General features: G+C 34.2%; 1 protein-coding gene across 4 annotated transcripts in view; it reads left to right on the forward strand.

The window, feature by feature from the left end:
• Positions 1-27,980, forward strand: part of LOC133699507 (protein SWEETIE) — a 37,576-nt gene that overhangs the window by 1,922 nt on the left and 7,674 nt on the right. For 2 of the 4 annotated variants that reach the window (XM_062122770.1, XM_062122771.1), the window contains exons 3-34: positions 1,481-1,587; positions 2,935-3,171; positions 3,278-3,367; positions 3,471-3,558; positions 3,977-4,041; positions 4,448-4,552; positions 5,326-5,415; positions 5,497-5,577; positions 9,775-9,843; positions 10,580-10,705; positions 11,183-11,286; positions 17,457-17,589; positions 17,712-17,818; positions 18,923-19,033; positions 19,158-19,325; positions 19,498-19,584; positions 19,747-19,840; positions 19,974-20,042; positions 20,144-20,266; positions 20,349-20,417; positions 20,873-20,977; positions 21,171-21,259; positions 22,847-23,003; positions 23,565-23,714; positions 23,954-24,003; positions 24,190-24,289; positions 24,378-24,434; positions 24,527-24,594; positions 25,434-25,527; positions 26,644-26,870; positions 27,549-27,693; positions 27,784-27,852. In XM_062122770.1, the coding sequence (XP_061978754.1) occupies positions 1,481-1,587; positions 2,935-3,171; positions 3,278-3,367; positions 3,471-3,558; positions 3,977-4,041; positions 4,448-4,552; positions 5,326-5,415; positions 5,497-5,577; positions 9,775-9,843; positions 10,580-10,705; positions 11,183-11,286; positions 17,457-17,589; positions 17,712-17,818; positions 18,923-19,033; positions 19,158-19,325; positions 19,498-19,584; positions 19,747-19,840; positions 19,974-20,042; positions 20,144-20,266; positions 20,349-20,417; positions 20,873-20,977; positions 21,171-21,259; positions 22,847-23,003; positions 23,565-23,714; positions 23,954-24,003; positions 24,190-24,289; positions 24,378-24,434; positions 24,527-24,594; positions 25,434-25,527; positions 26,644-26,870; positions 27,549-27,693; positions 27,784-27,852 (3,434 nt within the window). Of the gene's footprint in view, positions 1-1,480; positions 1,588-2,934; positions 3,172-3,274; positions 3,368-3,470; positions 3,559-3,976; positions 4,042-4,447; positions 4,553-5,325; positions 5,416-5,496; positions 5,578-9,774; positions 9,844-10,579; positions 10,706-11,182; positions 11,287-17,456; positions 17,590-17,711; positions 17,819-18,922; positions 19,034-19,157; positions 19,326-19,497; positions 19,585-19,746; positions 19,841-19,973; positions 20,043-20,143; positions 20,267-20,348; positions 20,418-20,872; positions 20,978-21,170; positions 21,260-22,846; positions 23,004-23,564; positions 23,715-23,953; positions 24,004-24,189; positions 24,290-24,377; positions 24,435-24,526; positions 24,595-25,433; positions 25,528-26,643; positions 26,871-27,548; positions 27,694-27,783; positions 27,853-27,980 lie in introns of those variants that run through there. The other 2 variants (XM_062122772.1, XM_062122773.1) reach the window with 2 other exon arrangements.

Consider the following 27,980-nt stretch of genomic DNA (forward strand, 5'->3'; position numbering starts at 1 on the left):
GTAGTGCTAACACTGGTTGTGGGATAAGATATTAGTGTAGTGCTTAAAGTGTTTTCAAATAGTTTTTTAGTAGATAGCAGAAAGATTTGAGAATCCTTTTGAATGGAATTTTTTTTCTTGGATGCCAAAAAATGATTTGTATGCATTCGTGCAATGGCTTTCATGGTGCTAGTTATGGTGCTATTTACAGAAGTTGTAGATGGCACTTGGAGTGATTCAGGGGATGTAGTTGTGGTCTTTGAAATCCAGGGATTACATATGGGTTAATGCACAATTATTTTCCCCCCAGGATTCAACATTTGGGTGAATCTCTAAGAGTCCCCAATACCAATCTCATGAGACCATGGAGTTAATTTCATATGTAACCACCCTCTACCAAAAACCAACGTTTCCTTAATGCAAATAAAAGCTGATACTTATTTTATTTTTCTACACTTTAAATTGTACAAAGCACCCATTTATATTTTTATAAAATGGAAAAAGGTAAAGCCTTGGATTTGGACTTCTCCAAAGTCCTAAACGAGGAGTGTCCATGTCTTTTTTTTTTTAAAATCTTTTAGATTCTTCTTGACATCCAATAGTAGGGTGTGAACTTTTGGAAGCATCTTTTTTATTTATTTTTTCCTGCAAGGCTTTCTATTCTCTTCTCTGAACTTGATTCCTTGTAGTTAATTTTATTTGGAAAGTCAAGATGCCATCGTTGGTATGTCAGTGCTTTCACATGGGCAATGTTGAATTGTAAATTAGTAAGAAGGATTTATTGTAATATAGAAGGCGGTATAAGGCTGTCTTCCTTGTGCTCTGTGTTTCATAACTGTGGGGAGATTTGGAGTAGGTCATTTGCTATTTGCAATGAGCAATGTGTTTGCACCATTAGGGTGGAAGGCTTATTGCTGCTGCACTTGGTGGGTTTTGGGAGGAGAAAGGATTGTAAAATTTTGTGTAGTTGTGCGATGTTTGCAGTTCCTTAGTGTTTGTTAGAGAGGAATTCTAAGGATTTTTCCATCTTCAAATCTTTATAGTGTAATGCTTTAAGGGCTTTCTAGGAGAACTTTTCTAGCTAAACTTTAGCAAGGCGCGAAAGCCTGTCTTTTTGTCAGCATTATTCCTTACATTTTACTTTTTTTTTTTGCACAATGCCATAATCTTCTAGTGTTTTTCAGATTTCATTTCTTCTAGTGTTCACAAATAAAAGAAGCTAAATAGTTCATGTTGGGTAACTATTTTATATGAATGTTACTATATCATACATAAATTTAGATGTTAAGCAGCACCCAACTCTCTGTCTAACCTATAGAAAAACTATTTGCTCTTCCCTGGCATTCTATCAGAAACCTTTTATTTGTATAGGATTAGAATTTAGCTATAAAGAGTGTGTTACATTATTGCAGTCAGTTAGTGAAGCATTTTACCCTTTCACCTTTTCTTATTTGTTAAACTTTTATCGTTTAATCTTCATCATGTTTTTGAATATGTGTAGGTGCTGTGCGATGCTTGGGAGAATTATATCAGCATTTCGGAAGAAAAATTACCTCAGGATTGCCTGAAACAACTGTTATTGCCTCAAAACTTATGAAGTTTCATGAGGTAGTCCAGCTCAATGTGTTATATGTACATATTGACCTTTACCTTTTCTTTTGCTAACCTTATTGCACATTGATATAGGTGTTTATCCTCTCTTACATGCCTTAGTATGGAAGTCTTTTCTCCTTGTGTAAGATATAGGCCTTGAAATTTTTAAATTGAAAGCTGCTGCAAAAAGGTAAGTATTCACCTAGGAGTCAGAGACAGAGGTTGTCTGTCTAAAGTAGACCAATGGAATAGAATAGTTAGGACTATGCAAGAGGATAGAACTTTACGTGTTGTTCTGGTTGCTATGCCACTTGATTGACACTTTCCTTCTTCAGATTGAGATTCTCAATGTGAGGAGTAGTGTTAGTTCCTTTGGTCAATAGATAAAACATCACAAGTCTGGGGCTTGTAGAGGAATCTTCTAGTCTAATGGAGGCTTGTTCTCTTCCACTTTGGATGAAAGTCACTTGGATGCTTTGAAACCCTTTTCTTGAATGCTCAAGGAAGTAAGGTTGGCTAGCATTGCTCTGCCTTTTTAAGTGGTTAACACTTAATATTAATGAGATGCTCTAAGCTGGACCACCTCAAAATTGATAGATGGATAGATCTGATTTGGTAGATCAACTATATGAAAAAAAGAAAAAGAAAACTTAAAATGCATGATTTATCCAGCTTTTTAATGTACCAAAGTTATCATATATTTGATTTTTTAGTGAGATAAGATCTACTGCCTCACAATTTAAATTTTGGGTTGTTGATTCAATAGTTTTTGTCATGAGAACCTTAATGAAAGCAACATGTTAAATATTAACTACCATTGATTATATTATATAATCTTATCTAACTTTCTTGCAAAAGTGAAGCAATTAGCGTATCCAATGTTATGTTCTTAAATCCCAAGAGAATTGAGGATTATTCGTTTCATTAATTTATTATTTAGGATCACACCAAAGTTAGTGATTTGTTAGGTAGTTTGCTTGAGAGGGATATTTGTGAGGATTGGAAGTGGTATGAATTAATGGAATGACAAATAGCCCTTTTAAGTCTTGCAGTATTTGGAGAGAGAAATTGCAAAGGCATTTGAAAGCATTGAGCATCCCTTTAGTGAGTGAGTTGAGGCGTGAAATAATTATTAAGCAACTGGTTTGCCGTGTGCTAATTTTGACTTGAATTTTTATTTCCTTGGGCTTCTTGGAATTTCTTAACTCTTATGGTTGTCTGAAATCCTTAAATCATATTTGATCTCTATTTACTTGGCTGAAAAAACTGTTTTAATTATCACAGGGGTAGTTTTCTTTATTCTTTTTGCTTCTTGACTGTTCATTTATCTGTAACTATGCTTTTGGATATGTTAAACTCTAGGATTTTGTGAGACAAGAGGCTCTACTTATGCTTGAAAAAGCTTTGGAAGGGTCTGGTGGTAGTGCTGCATCTACAGCATATATGGAGGCATTCCGTCTCATCACACGTTTTGCTATAGGAGATAAATCATTTGTTGTTAGAATAGCTGGAGCTCGTTGTCTGAAGGTATTTGCTAGCATTGGTGGACCATGCCTAGGAGTTGGTGAAATTGAGAATTCAGCTTCTTATTGTGTCAAGGCAGGTTTTCCTTAGTGATGTTTTCCTTGTTATTTTACCTTCCAGACATTTAATATTTAAGAATCTGATGTTATGAACATATGAAAATTTCTGTCGCTCTTAGTAGGCCCTTGAGGATCCTGTATCACTTGTCAGGGATGCATTTTCTGAAGCACTAGGCTCATTGCTAGCTCTTGGAATGAATCCAGAGGCTCAGGTATTCATAAAACATGTGATTCTTGTCATGTCTCTTTTTTTGGCCCCCATTTTCCCTCTTTCTTTTCCTTTCTGCTATCTCATAGTTTGTTGTCTTTTACTAGGTTCAACCCAGGGGAAAAGGTCCTTTTCCTCCAGCAAAAAAACTAGAAGGTGGTTTGCAGAGGCATTTAGCTTTGCCCTTCACAAAAGGTATTCACTTGACCACCCAGTATACATTTGACAGGTGTTGGCACCTTCTTATTTTCTTCTGAAATCATGTTTATTAAATCACAGTCTTGGTGTAATATGTATAGATGGTGTTTTATTTAGTACGGGGTATTTCAAGTTTTAGGATTGAATATGGAGCAACTGATTTCCAGTGGAGAAAGAGTTCTATATTTTCAAGGATCTGAATTTGGTTAATTTGAAAAATCAAGTGATGGTGCTTATAATTTTGAATTGAAACTTGGTTTTGCTGTTCTGTTTTGTCTTTGGTTATTTATCACTTCTATGTTTTGGTTTTCTTTATGATGGCTTGGATAGCCTGTGAGTAGCTCATCTAAAAGTTGGTGCGTGTCTACATGCTTATTGGCTTTCTACAACTACTCACAAACAGTACAAATTGCAGTGAGTGGAACTCGGTTGAAGGATGTGCGAATTGGCATAACCTTATCTTGGGTTTACTTTTTACAGGTATTTTTTAACAAAACTTACCTTGAAAAATCCTAGCCCCTCTTTCTCCTGTTTTCTCCTGTCTTCTTCTTCTTCTTCTTCTTCTTCTCTCTCTCTCTCTCATGCTTCTACTGTGCTATCTATTTTCTTGGTTGCCCACCCTTTGGTTTCCTTTAAAAGATTTCTTTCTTGATTAAAGTCTAATGTTAGAAAATTTAATGAATGAAATATTTACTAGAATTTTTATTCATAGTCTATTGTTGAACATCATCAATTTATCAATATAATTATTGCCCAAATATATTGCCCAGTTATCTTATTGGAGTGTTGCAGTTGAGCTTGGTTTGAAGTGTGAGCTTTAGTTAATCTCAACCTTGTTATTTGGTTTCTAACTTTGTTTTTTTCCTCCTTAAATTATATATTGCAGGCAATTCGTCTAAAGTATCTACTTCCAGATAGCGAGCTTCAACAGTATGCTTTGCAGGTTATGGAGATGCTTCGCTCAGATACTTCTGTTGATGCTCATGCACTGGTATTCGTTTCACAGAATTTTCATGTTTGTTCACAGAAATTGCATATTTGTTTCTTAATCTTTTTTGTAAGTAGGATCTTTGATGAAGAGATAATGCTGTGCTGTTTTTTTATTGTATTCTTTTGACAAAGTGGAATATATATTAAACATAGGGAAAGCTGAAGTGGGACATGGCTTAGTTCTTCCTATTCTTTTGATTTTTTTGTATGCTGTTCTGCTATCTGACGTTTCAATTCCATATTGCAATTTGTTTTTGTTGTCAAAGAATTTGTTAGTATTTTTGCAATTTAGTGGTGTTTATCTTCTAGCAAATACCTGTTTTAAAATAACTTTGGAATACCATGCTTTTGTTATGGGGACGAGAGGAACTCAAGGATAGTGTTTGCTATGCTTCATGTCAATGTTTTATGGAAGAGAAAGTAGTTTCGAACTAGTTGAATAAATATTAACTTAAAGTAGTGTAAAAGTAGTTTGTTAAATAAATGCTGAATTAGGATTCTCAAATTCTGTGAGTTGCTGGCTTTTGGATTTGTAATTGTAGGCTTTTGGTACAACTATGATCTGACATAGTCTTATCAGAGTGGTCCGATATACTGGCATCTGACAATAAGGCTATCATAATAGATTATTTTTTTCATTTCTAGTTTGTAGACAGGAATAAAATCAAAACAAGTTGAAAGAATGCAAGTTACTGACTCTGCATCTAGAGCTTGCTTTGTAGCATTCCATGCTATCAAAATACTTACTAACTAATCTCATTTGGTGTTTTGAAGGCTTGCATTCTTTACGTCCTCAGAGTTGGTGTAACTGATCAGATGACTGAACCTACTCAAAGGGGCTTTTTAGTTTTCCTAGGAAAGCAGGTATGCTGAAGCAAATTTGAACAAGGTAGATTTATCATGAGCTGGTTCTTGTCTTGATTCTGTTCTCTTGGAAACTTGCAGCTTGAGTCTTCTGATGCCACTCCTTCCATGAAAATTGCTGCTTTACGTACATTGTCATACACTTTGAAAACATTGGGCGAGGTCAGACATTACTATACTGTTCATATAAAATGGTTCCTTCTGCTTTCTAATGCACTGTCAAAATATGGTCAATATAATTTGAATAATGATGGTCCCTTGAGTTGATTGGGAAGGTGAAACTTTTTAACAGTAGTATTTTAGCTTGACGACATATACAAGCTCTACCTTTTCTTGAAAAACAGATCTGATCCAGCCCTGGCGGCTGTTGCATCTTTTTTTTTTACCCTCTTTTACCCTTTATCTTTTCTCTTGTTTAGATCCCCTAATTCCCTTCCATTAAATTTGCTTCTCCTTGTTCTTTCCCTCTAATGTCACTTCTGTCTTCTGTCTATCCTCTGCTAGCCTCCCCTTTTACCTGTCTTGGTTAGTTGGGAACATCAAAGCTGTTTCAATAGTTACTTGCAAGTCTCTTCTGTTCACCAAACAGCTGTTTTGTTATGATGATCTCTGTCTTGAACATCCATTGTTATTGTAACAACCCTGTTTTCTACCAACACATTAATCTATACAATGATGGATGAGCATAAAATCTGGAATTTTTTTTATACATATGTTGTAAGTTACATATAATCTTATCCAAATTTCTATAGAAATTTCAACAGAGTCTCCTCTAAACTGAGAGATCCTAAGTTATCGACATGGACCTGTTTCACTTCTATTTCAATCTCCATTATCGATCTAATCATCCTGGATCAATTCCACAATTTAACACCATCAAGAATAGACCATATCTATTCTTTTGATCCATCATTTTGTACTACAATCAATAAACACAACATATTCATCACACAACACCATCAAGAATAGACCATATCTATTCTTTTGATCCATCATTTCGTACTACAATCAATAAACACAACATATTCATCACACAGTAACTAATCAATAATTATAAGGTAAAAGAATCATAATTTAAATCTCATGCATTTATAATTGTAAAGAAAAAGAAGGATTGATTTAAGAATCTCTAAAGTCATAGTTTAATAAATGTAGCTGATACATGCATCCTAATATTAAAATTTACATACATACCAAAAGAACATACTCAAAATTAGAAAAGGAGTTTATGTTTTCCTTAATTACAACTTTAATAACTATTTAACAAAACTACAAAAGTGATCTACTGCATATCATGAGCTTGTGAAGATCCTGTAAACAATTTAGTTTATAACAATTAGCAATAACTAAAATATGTTATGGCAAGATAAAGAAATCTTCTACTTAATTTATACATAGACAATCAATTATTAAACCATTCTTTTTTTTTCTTTGCGGAATCAATTCGTATCTTGGTTGTCAACTAAATTGACATCTTAAGTACTACTCTGAGTGCTAGTCAATTTCATATTTCTAGTCATCAAATCAAATTGATGCCTTTAGTTCTACTCCAAGTACTAGTCAATTTCATGTTCCTGGTCATCAAATCAAATTGATGCCTTTAGTTCGACTCCAAGTACTAGTCAATTTCATATTCCTGGTCATCAAATCAAATTGATGCCTCTAGTACTACATTGAGTACTAGTCAATTTTATATTTTAGTCATCAATCAAATTGATGCCTCTAGTACGACACTGAGTATTAGTCAATTTCATATTCCCTTCTAGTATTCATCTCTCATCCCATTCAACCAAATACATCGAATATTTACGGAAAAATAAAGAATTATCATTAATAGCTCTAGCATGTTTATAATAGAGGAGTCAGTCTCCTACCTGCTGCTCGTGAAGGTCCTGCCTCGTTGCTTTGGAATCCTGCTCCAGCAACCTCTCTTGTATCAACAGGTATACACATCACTCCCCATTTAGTAATTCCATGTAAGTTCACCCACAACTTAATCATTAATAACAATTTAGCTTATAATAAAAATTCCACTCTCAAAACCTCTATCATTTAAGTCTTTTATCAAAGGAAAGATTTTTTAGAGTCGGCTACTCTAGTCGTTTTTACCTATCCCTTAGAACAGGTTACTGTTTTGATTATATCTGAACCTATAAAATTCGGTTTTGGGTATGGTTTGTTTCTTCTGAAAGCTAAGATACTCCAATACAACTTTGCTGAAGGAAATAAAACCCAGTTCTGCCATTAACACACCAAAATCTATCTGTTATCACAACATGTAAGACTGTCCAGTAAGGTTCCAGTCCGACCTCCCCTTAGATTTTTTTCCCATATCTGGAGTTTTGTAACAACTCCAAATTATGCAAGGTCAGTTTCATTTGAAAGCTAATATCCCTCACTACAACTTTTGTGAAGAAACCGCCTAGAACTTGAGTGACGAATTTGTCCAGTTTCAAATCTAAGGTTTCTAACATGCAGCCAAGTATTTTCCTTCATTTTCCTTCCTATTCAAGACAAGTATCTCTCTTCCACATGTCTTATAACATCATTAAACACAACCTCCCCATCAATCAATTAGTCCATTTCACATCCTACTTCAAATAATTAAAATTCTCTCAAAGAAACTTATTCATTTTCTTTAACATTTCTTCATCAAACCATAATTCAACACCACAAAAATTCTGTAATTCTTACGAAGTCTCAATTTTCATAATTTAAGGCATAAACAACCTTTTCATTACAATTTAAATACAAGATTTCCATTTCTTTTCAATTCATTCTCCACATCTCAATACATGCTATTATAAGTAAACAAATAACATATATACATTGTTCTAATTTTCCTAATTCTTTCCCTTTATGGTCGGCACCACCCCCTTCAATAGCACTAGGATTTCTCTTCATTTGTGTATATTCTAAGTTATTTTCATTCATCTCTATACCAATTACATCAAACAAAATAAATTTCTCATTTCCCTCACATTTCAATATAAACCCTAACTTAAAACTTACAATTTAGGTATAAATTCCTAATTGAATTCATTTAGGCATGCATATTTAAGTCTAATGCCACTAACCTGGTGATAAAATGGTTTTTGAATCGTAAATAATTGAATTTTTCCTACACTTCTTCCTTTTTCCTCTCCTAGGCTGAAATTGGCTTTCTATAGAGGATGGATTTTTTCTTCTTCAATTCTCTCAATTGAATTGATACCTAGTCATTGTTCATGTCATTAAACATTATTCCATCACAAATTTAACATTTTAACCAACGAATTTATGAAATTCAACATCTATGCAACACTAACACATTCATCCATTCACATAGTGCATAATCATTTAAAACCAAACATTTTAAATGAGTTTCTCATCTTAATTGAATGCTAATCGAAGTGGGAGATTGCAAGAACAAGCTAAGTTCCCTTCCCTCCTCCTTTTTTGCTCCTAAGCTCCCTAACCCTAACTTTTAACTCTTTAGAAACCCACTAAACCACCTAATTTCTTCTTTTGATCACTCAACAACTCTTTTAATCACTCTTTGCTAACCTTTTCCAAGTGATTTCATCAAGAGATGGAGAAGAAAAAATAAAAAATCCATGCCCTTCTTCCTTCGGTGAGCTGCCGGCCTTAAGAGTGAGAAAGAGAGATGTATTTATAGGTTGATCTTTTGGAATTTACACTTTTACCCACTATATTTCATATTTTGATTTTAACCCCACCAATTTCTAACTAGTCCTTCTCCTAAAATTTAATGCTTTTACATCTTCTCATTTCATTAGATTTCATCCCTTTTCTTTAAATTAAATTTCTTTGATTTTTTATTTAACCCATTTCATTACCGGGTCAAGATTTTTTTTTTGGTTTCAATTATTTTAACCAGGGGTTTGCAATTATAACCTTCTTTTAATCAATCAGATCAGAAGTGAGCCCTTTGGTAGAGCAGTCTTGGTGTCTTTTTTATGTGTTAACTCTTGACTTCTTTTTAGTTTGTTTTCATAATACCTTTTAATTTGTACCAGCAGATTTTCTTTGATGGTATAATTGAATTACATACTGCTATTATTAACCATATCTTGGTTTTAGCATGCTTATCGTTGCTGGTCCCTAGTTTTATCATTCTAATATCTCCATTTCAATCAAGAAGTGCATCACTTTAGCATGTTGATTTGAATTTGATGGCAGAAGCTTTATGCTTGTTTTTCCTACTAATAAAGTACGCTTTTTGTGAATTACTTGTTGGTGATTAATACTACATGAAATCCCATGATTGGAGACTGTTATGCTGTTTTGTGTACATTTTTGTTTATATGCATAATAATAGTATTTTTTAACGTGGAACTTGACCTGTTTATTTTTCAGGTTCCATTAGAATTCAAGGAACTCTTTGATAGCACAATTGTTGCTGCAGTATCTCATTCTTCTCAACTTGTAAGGATTTCATTATGTCTTACTCTTTAAATCTTATTATAATTCTTCAAATAGTTTTTCTGTAAATTTTTTGTAAAGTTATTTCGAACATCCTCTTGTTTTATCTAGTTGTCAAACAGATGGTAAAGTCCCCACTTAAATGTTGTGACTGTTGTTTGACTAGAATTACTACCCTTACCTTTCTTATGGCCTTGTCATGATCTGAATTATGGTTAATTTAAATTGAAGATACTGAATGTTAGGATTGTGTCATCATAGTGCAGGACAAAGCTGTTTCGCAAAGGAAAAGTGGTGGAAATTATGGTGGTTATGAATGAGAGACCAGTTATAAATTTTTATTAAAAGAACATTGACTTCAATGAGACAAGGAAAAGAGCAAAATAAAGAATAAAAGCAAGAAGAAGAGATGAACTAGATGCATGTGGCATCTAAACAACTATCAAAATATGAGCTTGATATAAGCTTATCTATAAACTCAATGTCTCCCCTTTTTTTTGGCTCTGGTGTAAATATAAAACCAGTAAAAATGCTAGTATTTTACTTCTGGGGTGACTTTTGGGGTGACCTGGGTAGGAAAAATTCATTTTTCTATTATGTTTCCCTATCTTCACCTGCTGACATTTCTTTCTACACTTAATGATGATAGTGTTTTTTATTTCAGTGTTCTAACTCTTCTCGTTTTTGCATTTATATGGTTTCCATGGTAGTTGAATATTAATTGCAAACTTGTGGCTAGGTACGCATTGAGGCTGCCTTGGCATTGCGTGTTTTGGCTGAGGTCGATCCTACATGTGTTGGTGGTTTGATTTCTTATGTTGTGACCACTTTAAGTGCTTTGAGAGACAATATTTCATTTGAAAAGGTATAGTTAATAATTTGACATGACACTTGGTTCTTGTTCTATCTGTGTTAGTGTTTGCTCCCTTGTATTTAAATGTCTTGTTTGCTTCCCATAACTAATCTGGAATCAGTTTAATGCTTGAAGTGCATAACATGAAAAAATTTAGGATCCTTTTTGAACAGTTCTTTTTCTTCTCTCTTCTTCCCTCTCTTCCTTCCTTCATCGTTTGATCAAACTATCATAATATAACTCTCCATCTCATAAAAAAGTTTCTGTTGGTTGCTCTTGATGGTTTCCATGTTGTGTCCCCTCTCAATTTCAAGGCTGAGGTTTTCTGTACATGTCTGCTATAAAAGTAGTTTCATACAAGCACACACTGTTTTGAATTTTTCTTTGTTTAGATATTCTTTTGAATTTGAATTCTCGAATAGAAGCTATGCTTCTGATCTTGCATGCTTTTCATTTATAATTGCTCCCTAACCAATTCTCTTCCTACAGGGAAGCAATCTGAAAACTGAGCTTGATTCTTTGAATGGACAAGCTACTGTTTTGGCTGCTTTGGTTTCTATTTCACCCAAACTGCCTCTTGGCTATCCAGCCAGGTAATTATTCTAGTTTAGTTCCTACTTCCAATAAACTCGTTAATGTTACATGGTTGTTGAACGTGATTTAATTTTGCAAACTGTTGAGTTTCAAAGTGAATTGCTTCATATTTCCATAAACTCCTAATAACCTAGTCTGCAAGACTGGCTTGGTATTCAAACTGGGAGTTTGTATTTCTTTGATCATTGTAATTTATTCTTCAAATGCTCACGTAAATAGTCAGAGTCCATTATAAAAAAAAAAATAACCAAGGGGAACAATGAATGAATGAAATTTCACTTTGAGGAATGCCTATGTAATTTTAGATTCAAAATGTCCTACTATATCCTATCAAACTTTGAGATAATTGGCATATTTATATAAAAGCAACACAGTTGGTTATAGATTTCGAATCCCATACCTTTCGAGCAAAGTGATAAGTTTTGCAGCTGCCAATGGTCATTTTTCTTTTGTAAAAATGGTCTGAATGTCTCTCAATGGAGGATCTCTTCTCTTTAAATAATGAAGTATCAACATAATTACATTCAACAATCACTCCTGGAACATAATTACAATCTCTCTTAAAATGTAACTATGTGCAACTAATTTCCTATCAATCAATCTTCCTATATCAAGCTTCTAAATCAAGTAATTGCATATCAATCTTTCTAAATCAAGATATTACAGTTAACACCCCCCAAAAATTAATGTGTGTGGATCACAAAGCATTAATTTGTCAACTATGAACTGATGTCAATGATGAGATAGAGCCTTGGTAAGGAGGAGTAATCAGATGTTGGTCAAGTGCTTAACAAATAGAATGAAAATCTACTGCAATGCTTGATGCAGTCATTGAAAATCAGATTGGTAGCAATTTGAACAACACTAGTGTTATCAGCATGGAGAGGAGTAGGAGTAAGTTGAGGAATGCCAAGTTTGCCCAACAAACCCCAAAGCCAAACAATCTAAGAGCATATGAATGACATAGCATGATATTTAGACTCGGTTGAGGATTTAGAAACTCTATCCCTTACTCTTCTAAGAAATAAGGGCATAACCAAAAAACATGGACCGACCAGTAACTGAACGAGTGTCAGGACAACCAGCTCAATTCGCATCACTATAACTCAACTGTAAAAAAGTCCTAGAAGGAAAGAATAACCTGTGACCAGAAGTACCATGAGATAATGAAGGATACGTCGTACAACGATCAAGTGAGGATGGCGAGGAGCCTGCATAAATTGACTAAATTGCCAAATATCAAGCCAAGTAATTGTCAAATACTTCAAACTCCCTACTAGTTTTCGATATGATGAGGGATTAAATCATAGCTTTCCATCATCTTGTTGTAGCTTAAAGTCGACCTCCATTTGTACAAGGACCAAGTTACTGGACTAAACTAGCTAGGGTGAGAAGCTCTTGAGTATACTTGTGTCGTTGCAATAGTGTACCAGTTGGACAACTTTACCAAGAAAATACTGCAAGGTATCAAGATTTTTCTTATGAAATGAAGTGTAAAGATGAGCTTTTAGTTGCTCAATCAATTGAGAATTAGACCTTGTAATAACAATAGCATTCATATATACAAGAAGTGCAACAATTCTAATAGCAATCTTTAGAAGTAAGAGAGAGGAGTCAAACTGACTTTGAATAAAATTAAATCAAGAAGAGTAGAATGAAAGTTCTCCAACCATACACGTGGTGCTAGTTTCATTCCATATATAGATCACTTTAAACGACAAACTAGAGGAGGAGTGAGTGAACATGTAGGTGGAGGAGTCATATATTTCTTATTTGAGGTCTCCTTGTTGAAATGCATTCCTCACATCTATATGTTGGAATAACCACCCTTCTAAGGCAGCGATAGCTATAACTATGTGACAATAGTCATTTTAGCCACAGGTGCAAACATCGCATCATTATCAAGCCATACTCTTGTCGATTGTCAAGAGCCACCAAACAGGCTTTGTAACTTGCAATTGAACCATTAGGATGTAGCTTTATGGTATAAACCCATTTGCAGTCAAGAAGTTTGATGCCATCAGGACAATGAACAATATTCCTTAGTAAGACTTGGGTTTAGTAGTAGTAGTATTAAGAGTAGGTTGAAGAGTTGCAGGAGAGAATTTGGACGTGAAATCCGAGATGATTGACGAGGTTTAGCCAGAACATGATATGGTGTTGAAGGTTAGATCAAACAATGTGACTAGTGGCTACAAGATCGTTTAGTATTGTGGTAGCTTCTGGTTTTTGCCAAACCACAATGAGAGAAACTATTTGGTTAGCCAAATAGCTTCTACTTTTTGCCCCGAACCTCACATATAATTGCATTTCAAATATTGGTTTTGCAGAAGCTAAAATGACTTGTTTTTCATTTATTTTGCATGCAAAAATACATCTCATAATAGTTTTAACAAAATATATATTTTTGTAAACATATATTTTTTAAATTATAACTAAAAGTGTTTTTCTCAAACCTATTTTTTTAAATCGTAATTGTAAAATCTACCATAATGCCAAATACACGCTACATATCTAATATACAATTCCTGACTTAAATTGTCTAGTAGAACTCAACACATCATCAAAATTAGAGAGCAAAACTAAAAAGGAATCATTAGAATGAGATTGAATGAAATATTGATTTTCAAAGAAGACCACATTTCATGAAATCCGAAGGATATTAGCATCCTAATCATATCACACAAACCCTTTATGGACATTACTATATCCTAGAAAAGCACATCCAATAGATTGAGTAGCAAACTTGTGTCGTTCAATGGATTGTAAGTGAGTAAAACAAACACAACCAAAGATACGAAGGGTGTTGTACTCAGGAGGAACACCAAATACGGAGAATCAAAATTGAGAACTTGGGATGGTAGACGATTAATTAAATATACAGTTGTAGATAATGTTTCTACCCAAAATCTAGGTAGTACAAAAGAGTTAGTTAACAAAGTATGAATATCTAAAAGATGATGATTCTTACGTTATGGAACCCTATTATGTTGATGTTGAGGTGTGATGGACAAGAACATTAGGAGATAATACCCTTTATTTAGATAAAATTGAAAGTCCATGGATATATACCCCCATAATCATATCTTAGTGTGTTTGTTTTTAAGGTAGCTTTTGTGGTTGTGGTTAAAAAAAAGTAAGTTTTAAAAAAGTGTGGTTAGGTATGGTTAGTTGGATTTAGATACATGTTTGGTAAAAATTGTGGTTGAGGTTTATGTGTAGCAAATTGTGTTTGGAAGTGTGATTGCGGTTACTTTTCAAAGTGCTTTTTACTTGGAAATGCATCAAAATAATTTTTTTTTTATTTTTAAAAAAATTATTTTTGATATTAGCGCATCAAATTGATTTGAAAACACAAAAAAAGATATTAATTTGAAGTAAAGAAAAAATTTAAAAAAATTTCAAAGTTTTTCAAAAATACTTTTGAAACGCAAAAACAAACAGCGTTGAAACTCAGTTAAAACAACATGTAAAAACTGCTTCACAAAAATTGCGTTTCAAACTCAATTTTTTAATGGACCCCATAGTATAAAACGCAGTTTAGTGTGTTACCAAACACCTTACTGCGTTTTTTGCACTGCAAACTCAAAAGTTGAAGGGAAACAAATGCACCTTTAGAATCTTAATACAAGTAGAAAATTGATTGGCAACAAAAGTTTGAAAGACGAAAAGTACATTAGCTTTAGCATGAGGAAAATATGCCCGTACAAAATGACTATTATCATAAATAAAAGTCACAAAATACTTGTACTAAGCATGTGAAATAACAGAATTGACACCCCTATAGATTATTATGAATGATCTCAAAACAAGTAGATGCTTGACTACCATGTGAATAAAGGTTAAGGACTTGCTTTTACCAAGTTTACAAGAACCATACTTAGAAGACTCAAGGTAAAAACAAATCTTTATTGCCCAAATAAACATGTTTTATAAGACAAGTAAAATCAACAAAACTGGGGTGACCTAATTTCTTATGCCATACATGACTATTATTAACAATCACAGCACAACCGAAAGAAACAGATCTAGGAATGGAAAATTGGAGAGGAAAGAGACGACCCATTTTAGGCTCCTTTGCTATCACTTTCCCCAACACCTGATTTGCGCACGACAATCATGATCAAAGTAAATTTTACAATTATTATCAACCAATTGGCCATATAAATTAAATTGGTAGATAAATCTGTAGACACAAATGCATTATTAAAGGAAGACCTCAAAGTTCCAATTTCAGTGATAGGAAGAGCACTGTCATTGGTTATTTGAATATGTTGTTCACCCTTATACTTACAAATATTATGCATAGCATATGTTCTATCATATGATTGGAAACTACAAAATCAACCAGGAAGTAAGTAGATTCCCCCTACCTTGTATGTTGAAGGCAAAAAAAAATCAATTGTTGGACCATCTCGCAAGTGAGAGGAGATAAAAATTTGCTTACAAATTGTTGTTATAGAGAAGGAACCAAAGAGGCAGCCACAAAATTAGACTGGACAACATTATGAGGGGCTAGAGCATGTCGATTTTGAGGTCGAACTCGATAATTTTTAATGAAGTGCCCCTCCTTTTTGCAATAATTGCAATTTTTTTTGTTAAAGCGCTTTGCAATATGTCCAAACTCCTTGCAATTGTAGCGTTAAGTCTATGACTTGGATCTTCCTTTGCCCTAAGCAGCATATGCCACATTAACTATCTTAGATTGTTTCTGAATTAAGACTAGGTTGAGTGACTAGGCGTTGTTCTTCACTGACTAGACCTCATTGGGAATAGTAAAATGATCATATTAGCATATTCACTCCATAAATTAAGAAATCTAGAATAAATGCTAATTTATTAATTACCTTGGCGGTAGTTGCCAATTTTTAAGTTCAATTAAACTTTCGGGCAACATTATTATGAGAATAAATGCTCCTAAGATAAGTCCACATCTCCATAGTCAAAGTGAATGATTGAAGATTATTCACCATATGTAGTTCAATAGAACCTAGTAACCAAGAGATAATATGAGCATCCTTGCTCTCCCAGGAATCAATCTACTTGGGATTAGTGGGAGCCTTAGATGACCCACCCAAGTGACCCCATAATTCTTTGCCTTTAACAAACATTTTGAATTGAAACTCAAGTGGAGTAATTCTTTCCATTAAAACGAACAATATAATTTTCTTATTTCATGATAAATCAGAAGAAAAGAATTGAACTAGTGAAAAAATAGAGCTTGATGTAAAAAAGAACTTTAAACTGTTAGGAATGGGAACTTCAAAAGTACCTAACTATATCGCTGTAATGTCCAACTAAAACAGAATCTCTCTACACCCAGAAATTGTCCATAGCCCTAAGCCAAGTAAAGTCTCAAGAAAGAAACCCAAGAAAAATATCCCACAACACGATCCACAAAAAATACTTACTAAAAGAGTTAAGCACAAAATTTAGAATTTTAGCTCTAATACCTTGTCAAAATGATCTGAATGCCTTTTCAATCGAGGATTTTTTCTCTGTAAATAGTGAAGTATCAACATAATTACATCCTACAATCACTACTGGACCATAATTACAATCTCTAAGAAGGTAACTATATACAACTAATTGCCTATTAATCAATCTTTCTAAATCAAGCTCCCTAAATCAACTAATTTATCAATCAATCTTCCTAAATCAAGATATTACAGCTAACAATTATTAAGTTCCTAGGTCTGGAGAACCCTTTTGTCTGGTTGGGAAATTCCTTTATTCTAGAAAGCCCTCTTGTTCTGATTTACTAGTTTCTTTTTATTTCCTTTAGAGTCGCTTGGTTTCTTTTAATCATGCATGCATTAACTAAAAGTTGGGTATTTGAAGGGTGCTCAAACTTTACATACCTAATAGGCACCGGTACATTGAAAATATTAAAGGATAACTTTTCAATCTATTGCAGGATTGGAAGTATGATTTTATACTAGGATTCTTCAGACCTATTATTTGAGTTGAAATTTCCAATTTCCAATTCCCATAAACATAAAACATGGTTACATAAGATATTTTACAGCACATGATAGATGTATTTGCATGTGGACCATATATTGGTGTGTCCATCATTTCATTTGGATTTATTTTCTTGGTGCTATACTCATGCTTATCTTTGTGTCTGACTGTTAAAACTGCTTTATAATTGTCTTCTTGTGCTCAGATTACCAAGATCAGTGCTGGAACTTTCAAAGAAAATGCTAACAGAATCTTCAAGAAATCCTATAGCTGCAATAGTTGAGAAAGAAGCTGGATGGTTACTTTTGTCCTCGCTATTGTCTTCAATGCCAAAGCAGGTTTGCAGCCATTCTATATTCATTATGTACAGTAACCACAGCGTGAATGTTATGGTTATATTTATTCATTAGTCTCTGTAACCACTATATGTAAGTTATGGTGTTGTTCTTGATGCATGTAGGAGCTTGAAGACCAGGTTTTTGATATTCTTTTGCTATGGGCTACCCTCTTTAGTGGAAATCCAGAACGAGAAATTCAAAAAATTGAAGATTTGGCTTCTACTATATGGTAAGCTCAGCATTGTTTGTCTAATACTCTGTCTGCAACTGACAAGTGATCCCATCTTTCAATATCTCTTTATACTTCAGTTCTTTTTAAGAAACAAACGCATCCTTTCTTTTTGCTTAGCTTAAAATGTGGTTATATTAAAAAACTTCCCTTTTGGGATGAAAAGAAAATTTTGGTTGATTGAAGGTGAGAGCACAATTGCACAAAGGATAGTAAGGCATCCAATCAGTAGCCTTCCCATCTCATTCAATGTCAGCTAATAAAACCTAAAAAAGTGATTTGGAATTAGTGTGCCTTAAGCAGGTTTTGAATCATTTTATCCTCCCTCAATCACTTGAAAGAGCACGATGCTTGAAAATTCTAGAAGTTTTCTCTACTAAAAGATGATAGCATTTGCCAGTAGCACATTTTCACAAAATCTTGCATTCATTGCCTTTTCCAAAGCAATGCATGAAGAGTATCGTTTCACTTATTTTGGATGCTTGTAACTTGGAGTAATAAGCTTATTCCACATATCCCAAGTCATCGTACAATAATTAGAAAGACACTCTGTCTCCTCCCTGTCAAAGCATATCTTAAAAAATCACTCGAAATGTTTTATGAGGTCGCTTTTCAGCCTCAACTAAAAATTCTGTGTACATTTTTTAGATGAAATTTTCAAGTATTGATGAAAAGTTAATGAAACAAACAACATCAGTTTCGAATATCAGTGAATGGTTCAATTTTGACCTAGGAAGAATCAGATCTTGACACTCTTGTCATATACGAGTATAAAAGAGTGTAGAAATATTGTCAGCCTTTTTTTTGGTATTCTAAATGAACCCTAGCACAAAGAGTGTAGAAATACGCAGACTTGCTGTTTTTCTGTTTCCGTGTTTTCTTGTGGATTTTTATGATGAAAAGGATGAGTTCTAGAGAATAATTTGGAGTTCTTGTAGGAACCATGCTTCATTGAATGTGAGATAGGTCTCTGCTAAATATCCAATCCAGAATACCTTTTGTTTTGTTTCCTATTTATCACCATTTCTAGTTGAAAAGATGCCTTTGATACAGCATGTTGCTACTGATGTTATTGTGTTTGCTCTTTCTTTTTGCTTTTTGTAGTGTGTGGTCTGCTGCTGTTGATGCACTGACAGCATTTGTAAGATGCTTTATTTCTCATAATGCAGCAAACAATGGGATTCTACTTCAACCAGTTATGGTATACTTGAGTAGGTACAGTTATTACCAGAGTTTCTTCAACCTGCACCCAGCCTCTTCATTTCTTTTGGATTTTGATTTGTTTAGCTTCATCAAGTGTTATGATTCATACTAAAAATTTGATTGTATTATAAAACAGTGCCCTGTCCTATATACTACTGCTACAACGTAAAGAACTGCCTAATATTAAGCCTGCAATAGACATATTCATCATCAGAACGTTAATGGCCTATCAGGCCCTCCCTGATTCAATGGCATATAAAAGTGACCATCCTCAGATTATCCAATTATGTACCATTCCATTCAGGTAATCATGTCTTATACTTGTATGGTGGTAATTTATTTCGTTTTTCATTTGTTTCTTTGTTGTGAAGATTGACACTCTTTTTTAATGTACAAAATTTATATGTTTTTTCAGTTTTGTGTGTGAAAGAATTGCATGACTGATTTTGTTTGTGTTCCTTCATGTTGAATAAAAGGGATGCTGCTAGATGTGAGGAAAGTTCATGCTTGAGGTTACTGCTGGACAAAAGAGATGCATGGTTGGGTCCTTGGATTCCTGGAAGGTGCTTGGATCTTCATTATTTTCTTGTACCATTCTTTTACAATTTCTATAAGTTGGGTTTTCTGTTAATTGTTTTGTTACAATCATCATGTCATGTTTCAATAATTCATATAGAATCTTGAACTCTCTCTCTAAAAACTTTTTTGCTCATGTCTTTAATTAGGGATTGGTTTGAAGATGAAGTTCGTGCTTTTCAAGGTGGAAAAGATGGCCTTATGCCTTGTGTATGGGACAATGAACCCTCAAGTTTTCCTCTGGTAATGACTGTTTCATTGTTTCTAGTTGACGTTAGATGTTTTATTATTTTTTTATGGTATTTTTTTTTGTAGTTATTATTCTTGTTGTTATGTTACTTTACTCCTTATCCTGGACTTTATTTTGTTCTTGAAGCCGGAAACAATAAACAAGATGTTGGTGAACCAGATGCTCCTTTGCTTCGGAATCATGTTTGCTTCTCAAGTAAGGGGATCTAGTGTTTGGCTTGACATTCGTTTATCAATGTTTTAGTTGCAAGGGTGAGATGTCTAACATTTATTTTTTCTGCTGATAATATATCCCAGGATAATGGTGGGATGTTGTTGCTTCTTGGAATGGTTGAGCAATGTCTAAAAGCTGGAAAAAAGCAATCATGGCATGAAGCCAGTGTTACCAATATATGTGTTGGGTTACTTGCAGGATTGAAGGTTCTTGGAATCCCTTTTTGATTTGCTTAAAGCTCACTGTATGGTTCAACATTTTTCATTCAGGATTTTATGCTATTTTCAGGCTTTGATTGCTTTACGTCCCCAACCTTTGGGACCTGAGATATTGAATGGAGCTCAGGCAATTTTTCAGGTACTTAATATTTAGGGGGTGTTTTGTTGGGGGGGGGGGCATAGTTAGCGCCAAACAAAGGTGGGTTACCAAGGCTAGTAAATATTAGCCTCCTTCCCCAACTCCTAACCAAACAAAGGTGGTCCACCCCCCCCCCCCCCCCCCCACAAACTAAGTTTTCAAATTACTTTTTTTTTTTTAATCTCTGTCTATCTCGAAAGTAATAATATATTTAATCATTCTCTTTCCTCCAACTATTCACCCTTCAATTTATGAATAAAGCAAACATCCTTAAAAACCAACTTTTACACTCTTGACAGTTACCCTCTCAATAAATATTCTTGTAACATCGCACATCTGTATTTACCTTGAAGCAAAGGCACCCCTAGCAGAATGCCCTGCATTGAATCTATGACTAATCATGGATATGGTTGTCACTATGCCCTTTTCTTCATTTGCTTACTTTAATTTGTCAGAGTATTCTGGCAGAGGGAGATATCTGTGCATCCCAACGTAGAGCATCGTCAGAAGGTCTTGGTCTATTAGCTCGCCTGGGAAATGATATCTTTACAGCCAAAATGGTTAGTTCCACACTAATGTCTATTGTAATTTTTCTCATGAACTTGATTGTAATTGTGATGTGGAGATGTTATACATCTTTCATGGAGGTTAAAGTTTTATATTTTTCTTCTCATCTAGAATTCCTGATAGCTCTATCTATTTCATGTGTTTACCTGATGCTCTCTCTCTCTCTTGCCTTTATGATGATAAAAGACTAGGTTGCTTCTTGGTGACCTTCCCGGTGCAACAGATTTCAACTACGCTGGCTCAATTGCCTTCGCACTTGGCTGCATTCATCGCAGGTGAATAGTAGTTTCCTTTTTATTTTTTATTTTTTGCATTCCTGTTGGTTGTATTTGACACTGATTCTCTTTACATGTCTTATTATTTTACTAAGAAAGTAACTGGGTAGGTTGTCTAACCACTATATATCTAACCAGTTCCTTTGAGATTTGTTGGTTTTTGTGGCATCTCTTTGGTGCCTGCTTTGAGGGAGTGTCATTACCTATTTTTCTTGGGGATTGAAGCTCTTCTGAATTTTCTTTTTGATGGTAATTTGTACCAAGTCTCGATTTGTTTTTCTTTTTACCTAAATATAAGTTATTTGGTAGAGAGTTAGTAGTTAGAGGGGGTGGTTAAAAGGTTTTCAGGGTCAAGATTGAAAAAGGGTTTATACTTAAAGTTGGGTATGAAAAAAAGTCTTCAGGGAAAGATTCTTTTTTTCTTCTTTTACCCAAATCTATTGTCTATTGCATATATTTTAATTGACAACTTAGGAAACCTAAGAATTAGCTAAAATTATGCATTTCCATGGTTTGTCACGTCGTGGAATATAAGGTTGGAGTGCTTGTAAGTATTGTGATATAAAATTTTGGTGGGTGGATATCCTGGTCTGTCAATGCTATCAAGTGACTATTTTTTCCATTTACAGGTTTTTGATACATTTAAGGCATCAAGTAATTAGAAAATTCTAAATATTGTGTCATTTCATGTGTAGAAGTGGTTAGGTAAGTGGCTTGTGAATACAATTATAATTTATTTGTAGAAAATACGGACAATGATTAGCATTCGAGTAAAAATGATTGCTATTTTAAAATCATTGTTTGATTGTATGATGCATGAGCTTTTTGGAAAAATAAATATTTTTCTTAGTTATTTTTATTTCTTCTTATTCATCTTAGGATTATTTTTTCTTATTTAGTATTAGGCTTTTCTAGTTTTCCTATTTTTATTTTCCTATTCAATATTGTTAGGCTTTTCTAATTTCTTATTTAAAGGGAATAATTTTTCTATTTTATTTTATATTCAATATTACAAGGTTTTTCTAGTTTTTTTGTTGTATAAAGGGTTGAAATAGCTTTTTGGTAGGTAGACTTTGATGAATAAAAATTAAATAACTATGGTTCTTAGTCATTGAGGGTTTTAACTTAAGTAAACTTGCTTGTCCTTTGGCCCTTACTGTGTCAGTGTCATAATTTCTACATCAAGATAATGATTAGCAAATGAGTTTAAATAGTTATCTTGTTGTCATAATGCTGATATAGGAATTGAGTTTTTTCCCCATTGCACCTATATTCAAAAGGAAACTTGGACTCTGATTTATCCTTTGTTTCAACAACATTCTGGGTTTAGAACCAGGTGCTCTTAGAATTCAATGGGAGCAGTTTCTTAGTTCAGGGATTGTTATGCTATTCCAAGGACATTAGCAAAAACAAAGCTGGGTCACATTCATGTTTCTTACATGTGTGAAATTTTGAAATTTTGATGGAATTTCAAAGACTTTGTTGGCCAACCATACAGGCTTGTTAAAATCATACTCTTTCAGAACGAAGCTCATTGATAGTTTTTTGTATGTATTAATCACAGAATATCAACACATTTTTATGCAGTGCTGGAGGAATGGCATTGTCAAGTTTAGTGCCTCAAACTGTGAGCTCAATATCTTTGCTAGCTAAAAGTACGATTACTGGGTTACAGATCTGGTCGTTGTATGGTCTTCTTTTGACTATTGAAGCTTCTGGTTTCTCATATGTATCTCATGTTCAGGTACTTGAATTTGTTCACTTTATACTGTTCAAAATGTGGGATAATTGTATCCATCATAGTCAGTCTATATACTTCCAAAGATGGCTTTTCATTAACTTTGTTATATTCATTTCAGTCGTTTTTATTACTTCCCTTTTCTCTCTCTTAAACAATGATCAATCTTGGTAACTGAAACATGTGCTGATGCATGAGAATCTGCACCTCATTTGATATATTGTTGGTGATACGATAACTTTGATCACATAAAAGAAGGTTTAGGTGTGGATTGTGCCTTGCATTGACAGTCAAGTATCTTGCTCAGTACTCCTTTTTGAAGTCAAACTTGTCTAAAAATGGAGTTCTTGGCCAATCTTCAATCTGTTGCATTTGTATGAAATGTAATGCTCGGTTGAGTTTGCTATGTTTCTTAATGAGAATACAAATCTAACTTTTTGGCTAGTTATCTTTCTTGATTTATTTGGTCATCAAATAAGTGAATGGTGGCTATGCATATGTAATCATTTATGTTGATTTGTTGATGTTTTGTCCTTGCTCTTCTTTCCTTTATCCTTCTGTATGCAGGCAACACTTGGGCTTGCTTTGGACATTCTTCTGTCTGAGGAGAATGGGTTGGTTGACTTTCAGCAAGGAGTGGGCCGCCTTATAAATGCTATTGTTGCTGTTCTTGGTCCTGAACTTGCCCCTGGAAGCATTTTCTTTTCACGCTGCAAGGTATTGCCTTCACAAGTGCTGTACTTCTGAATTATTTTTTAGGAGTGGTTTTCATTTTAATTACCTAACAATTATCTTTACCATCTGTTACTTGTTTGGCATTGCATGCCAAACAAAACTATATATCTACATTGGGTGAAATGGATTTTTTTGTCAATTTTTTATACTTTGTAGTTCATAGAGGGTTTTTTTTTTCTCCATAAAGTTGATCGTATTCATCTGATGATTTCTTTATACAGTCTGTCATTGCAGAGATAAGCTCCTGGCAAGAAACGGCCACATTGCTAGAGTATGCTGACAAATGCTTGTCTCTTCTTTTTTTCCCATTCTGATATTTGCAATGGAAACTCTTTTCTGCAACTATGGTTGTTGTGATCTTATTGAAAACAATAAGCTTCAAACTTTTCTTATTTATTTATTTATTTGGGTTTCTATCTGTTGAAGATTTTAACTAATAGCTGCATCAATCTGGCAGGAGTGTTCGTTTTACACAGCAACTTGTCCTTTTTGCTCCGCAAGCTGTTTCCGTGCACACTCATGTGCAAACACTTCTCTCAACTCTGTCATCAGGACAGGTTTTGCTCCTTTTCAGTTCTTTGAAAAAGAAAAGTTGTTTTTTTTATCATTCCTTTAAATAATATAAATTGGTTTCATTGGAAGCAGCCAACTTTAAGGCATCTTGCTGTCTCCACCCTCCGGCATCTCATTGAAAAGGATCCAGTGAGTAGCCATGGAATTTATGTTTCATATTTGCCAAGCATCAAACCTCATCCCAATATGTCCAATCCTTGTGCTTAAAATTTCCTTGGCAGGTTTCTATCAGTGATGAGCAAATAGAAGATAACTTGTTTCACATGCTGAACGAGGAAACTGATTCTGTGTAAGTCAACAATATCCTTTTTAACCATGATGTTTGATCAGTACCTAGGTTGCAGTATCATGAATAGTGGTGGCTGCAGTGTTAAATATATGTCCTCATGTCATTTGATCTGTAAGCTAGAATTGCAAAGTTGCTATTTGTTTCCAATGAACTTTTATGTCTTTTTTTTGCTTGTAAAGTGAATTCTTTCTTGTGCCTATGCTGAAGTGCCCTATCATATTTGGGTGAGCAATTATGTTCACTCTTCCATCCTCAATCAATCAGTAGTATTTTTTTCACGTTGTTCATCAAGAAGTGATATTTAAGACTCTTCTTGCTAGAAGAGGCTGAATGCTACTAAAGTTGTCTTGTTGAAGGATTGCTCATTGCAAAGAAGTGCATGAGTTCTGAACTTGTTATCATTTATAAGTATCTTGTACAAGTTGTTTACTTACAAAGTTCTATAAACTGCAGACTTAAATTAGGATCAGTTTTCTTGGTTGTTATAGTCACTGTCATTTGTACCCAGTATGCTGGGGGTAATATAAAGGTGGTTTACTTTCTATTGAGTCCTTTCAAGCAACATAAGGATGATAAATTGTGTCTGTTGCACTTGCTTATATTAAATACGATAGAGATCTCAGGTTTTGCTCAACTGTTGTATCAGTGACTAGAATATCATTAGAAATCACTTGTTGCAAATAATGTTTCACAATCTTTATCCTGTGTAAGCAAGAATGCTTCAAAGCAGACCTTTTCTGTAACAATTTGTGTGCTTTTGTGTGTGGGAGATACAAACTCATTTGTATCGCAGTTCTTTCCTTCTACTTTTGGTCTTTAAATTGCTCTCATTTTTGAAGGATTGGGAGTCTGGTACAGGCCACAATTATGCGATTGCTCCTTGCTTCATGCCCTTCATGTCCATCTCACTGGATATTGATTTGTCGTAATATGGTAAGTTCCTGGAAAGCTACCTCTGAGAAGATTAGAATAATTTTTTTTTTCTTGGGACCAAGCATATGATTCTATGCAGAGAATAACATAAACCTTTGTCTAATAATATTTGGAGAATCTTTACTATTATATCAAGCCAAACCCTGGTTTTCTTCATTGAGCTGCCTTTTGAACTTGGGTCACCATAGTATGATTTTGTTAGTGGTAGACATATTTCATCTGGATTAGAAAATGAAGCAAGTTACGGTTTTACATAATATCAATGCTTTCAGGTGACTGCTCTTATCCATGATATTTCTTCACTTTTCTTGGCAACAAACAAGCTCTTCAGGCTCTTGTTGGTTGTCTGGCCAAGGCTCCCAAAGTGTCAGCTAATGCTCTTTAAGAAGCATCTGAATCAGAATACCATTAAGAGGCAGATGGGACCATTATATCCTAGATATTTATATGGAATCTGATCTTGAAGTATTATAGCACTCCTCTCTATCAAAAAACTAAATTACTGTAAAAACCTGTCTCCAAAGAGTTTTACAATCCCACGTACTTAAAGCGACAGAATAATATAAGAAAGAGATATCTGTCTTTCACTGGTTGTGGGAGCATGTGATGCTTGTTTTAAGAGATTTGACATCATGGCATCCTCATCTGCAATTGGTCATTAGTGTCTATCCTATTTAGAAACCCTGTCCAAGCTGAAAAACTTGATTTCCAAATGAGATGGAACTATACAGAAGGGATGTATATATGGAACAGAGGAGATATTCTACAAACCTAAAACTAGAATTTCCAAACCACTCCAGAGTTCGCCCCCCTTTTACCAGTCTACATACAGAGGCAAAACGAATTCAGAACAAGAAATAACTTCCAACAAATTCTCCTAAAAGAAAACATGAGAACCATTACCAATCTTATGTTTTATGGACAGAGATAACACCACCTATGAAATAGCTTGCAGGGACTTGCTTGAGCAACAATAAATCCAGCCTTAATTTGGTCTCTAATTATAGATGAAGTTGTGGAGTTTTTGAACCTTTGAACTCTGGAAAAATTGGGTCGCTGATTAGAAAATTTATTTTGCCTCGACTGTGATAAATGAGAATCTTTAATATTTTCCAGGTACTCGCTACATTGGGAAGGCAAGATACTGATACCAATAGGAGTGCTGGAAATGATCCTCTAAATGGTCCAGACAACGACTCAGGAATGGACCTTGGGGAAGATGATGAAAACATGGTTAGTAGCTCTAAAGGCATGCCGGTGCAAGGTTATGCTTTTGGAGCTCACAGGATCAATCATAATAGAGATAAACACCTCAGATACCGAACTAGAGTTTTTGCTGCCGAGTATGACCTTACATATCTTTCCTCTCTACCATTCATTTTTCCTTGTCCTATAATATATATTTTTATTTTTGTTAAGTTGTTTTTGCTGACCATAAGGAAAAAAAAAAAAAAAAGTTGGCCATCATGTTTTACTTCTTTTCAATAATACCTTAATCTAATTTAGAGGTTCTCGTTATCATCGCACCTTTCGTCATTTACTTCATTTATATGATCATCATCCATATATTATCTGAAGGGTACATGAGTTTCTGGCTCCAAATTGAGACCTGAGTCAGTAAATAATGTGGAAGTCTTGCTTTATTCTCTTACTCGCTTTGATGAGAATATTGTCAACTGATTGTGTGCATATATGCATACTAAACAAAATTTTATTGTAAATGGTTATTATATGTGCCAAAAAGGCTGCAACTTTAAGTTATTGGATTTAAAAGATGCTTTAACAAAAACCAGTTTGTACTTGGTCAAGCTAATATTGCAACTTTCAACTCAAAGGAGTTCACTGTACGAGCAGCTTAATGCCTGTTGTCCTGTGTGCAAGCCTTGTGTCACTTGAACATGAACCTAATATCCTCTCTTGGCATAGAAAGCACTGGTCACAATTTGGTTGAAATCAGTTTTCTGATTTGACTTTATTTCCAACATCATAGTAATTTAATTAATTAATTTGGTGGCAATTAGGTGTTTGAGTCATCTGCCTATAGCTGTTGGTAAGAATCCTGCTCATTTTGATCTCTCTTTGGCGAGGAAACAATCTACTAATGGGGAACTCTCGCGAGACTGGCTAGTTCTCCATGTTCAAGAGTTAATTTCACTGGCTTATCAGGTGTGGATATTGTCATTGTTGAACAGCTGTATTAGTTTGATACACACACATATTAAAATTGACAGTGTTTTGATCTTTCATCTGTCATAGATTAGCACAATACAGTTTGAAAACATGCGGCCAATTGGTGTGAGACTCTTAACTGCAATTCTTGACAAGGTAAATATGGGTGCTGGCACTGCTTTAGAAAAGTTTTAGGTATTTTGTTTCCACTCAGTTTGCTAATTAAGTTCTAGTTAGATACTTTGTCCTCATCCTGTTTGGAGAACAGTGGTGGCATATAATGC

The sequence above is a fragment of the Populus nigra genome, chromosome 7, assembly GCF_951802175.1.
Source record: "Populus nigra chromosome 7, ddPopNigr1.1, whole genome shotgun sequence".
NCBI classification, from domain to species: Eukaryota; Viridiplantae; Streptophyta; class Magnoliopsida; order Malpighiales; family Salicaceae; genus Populus; species Populus nigra.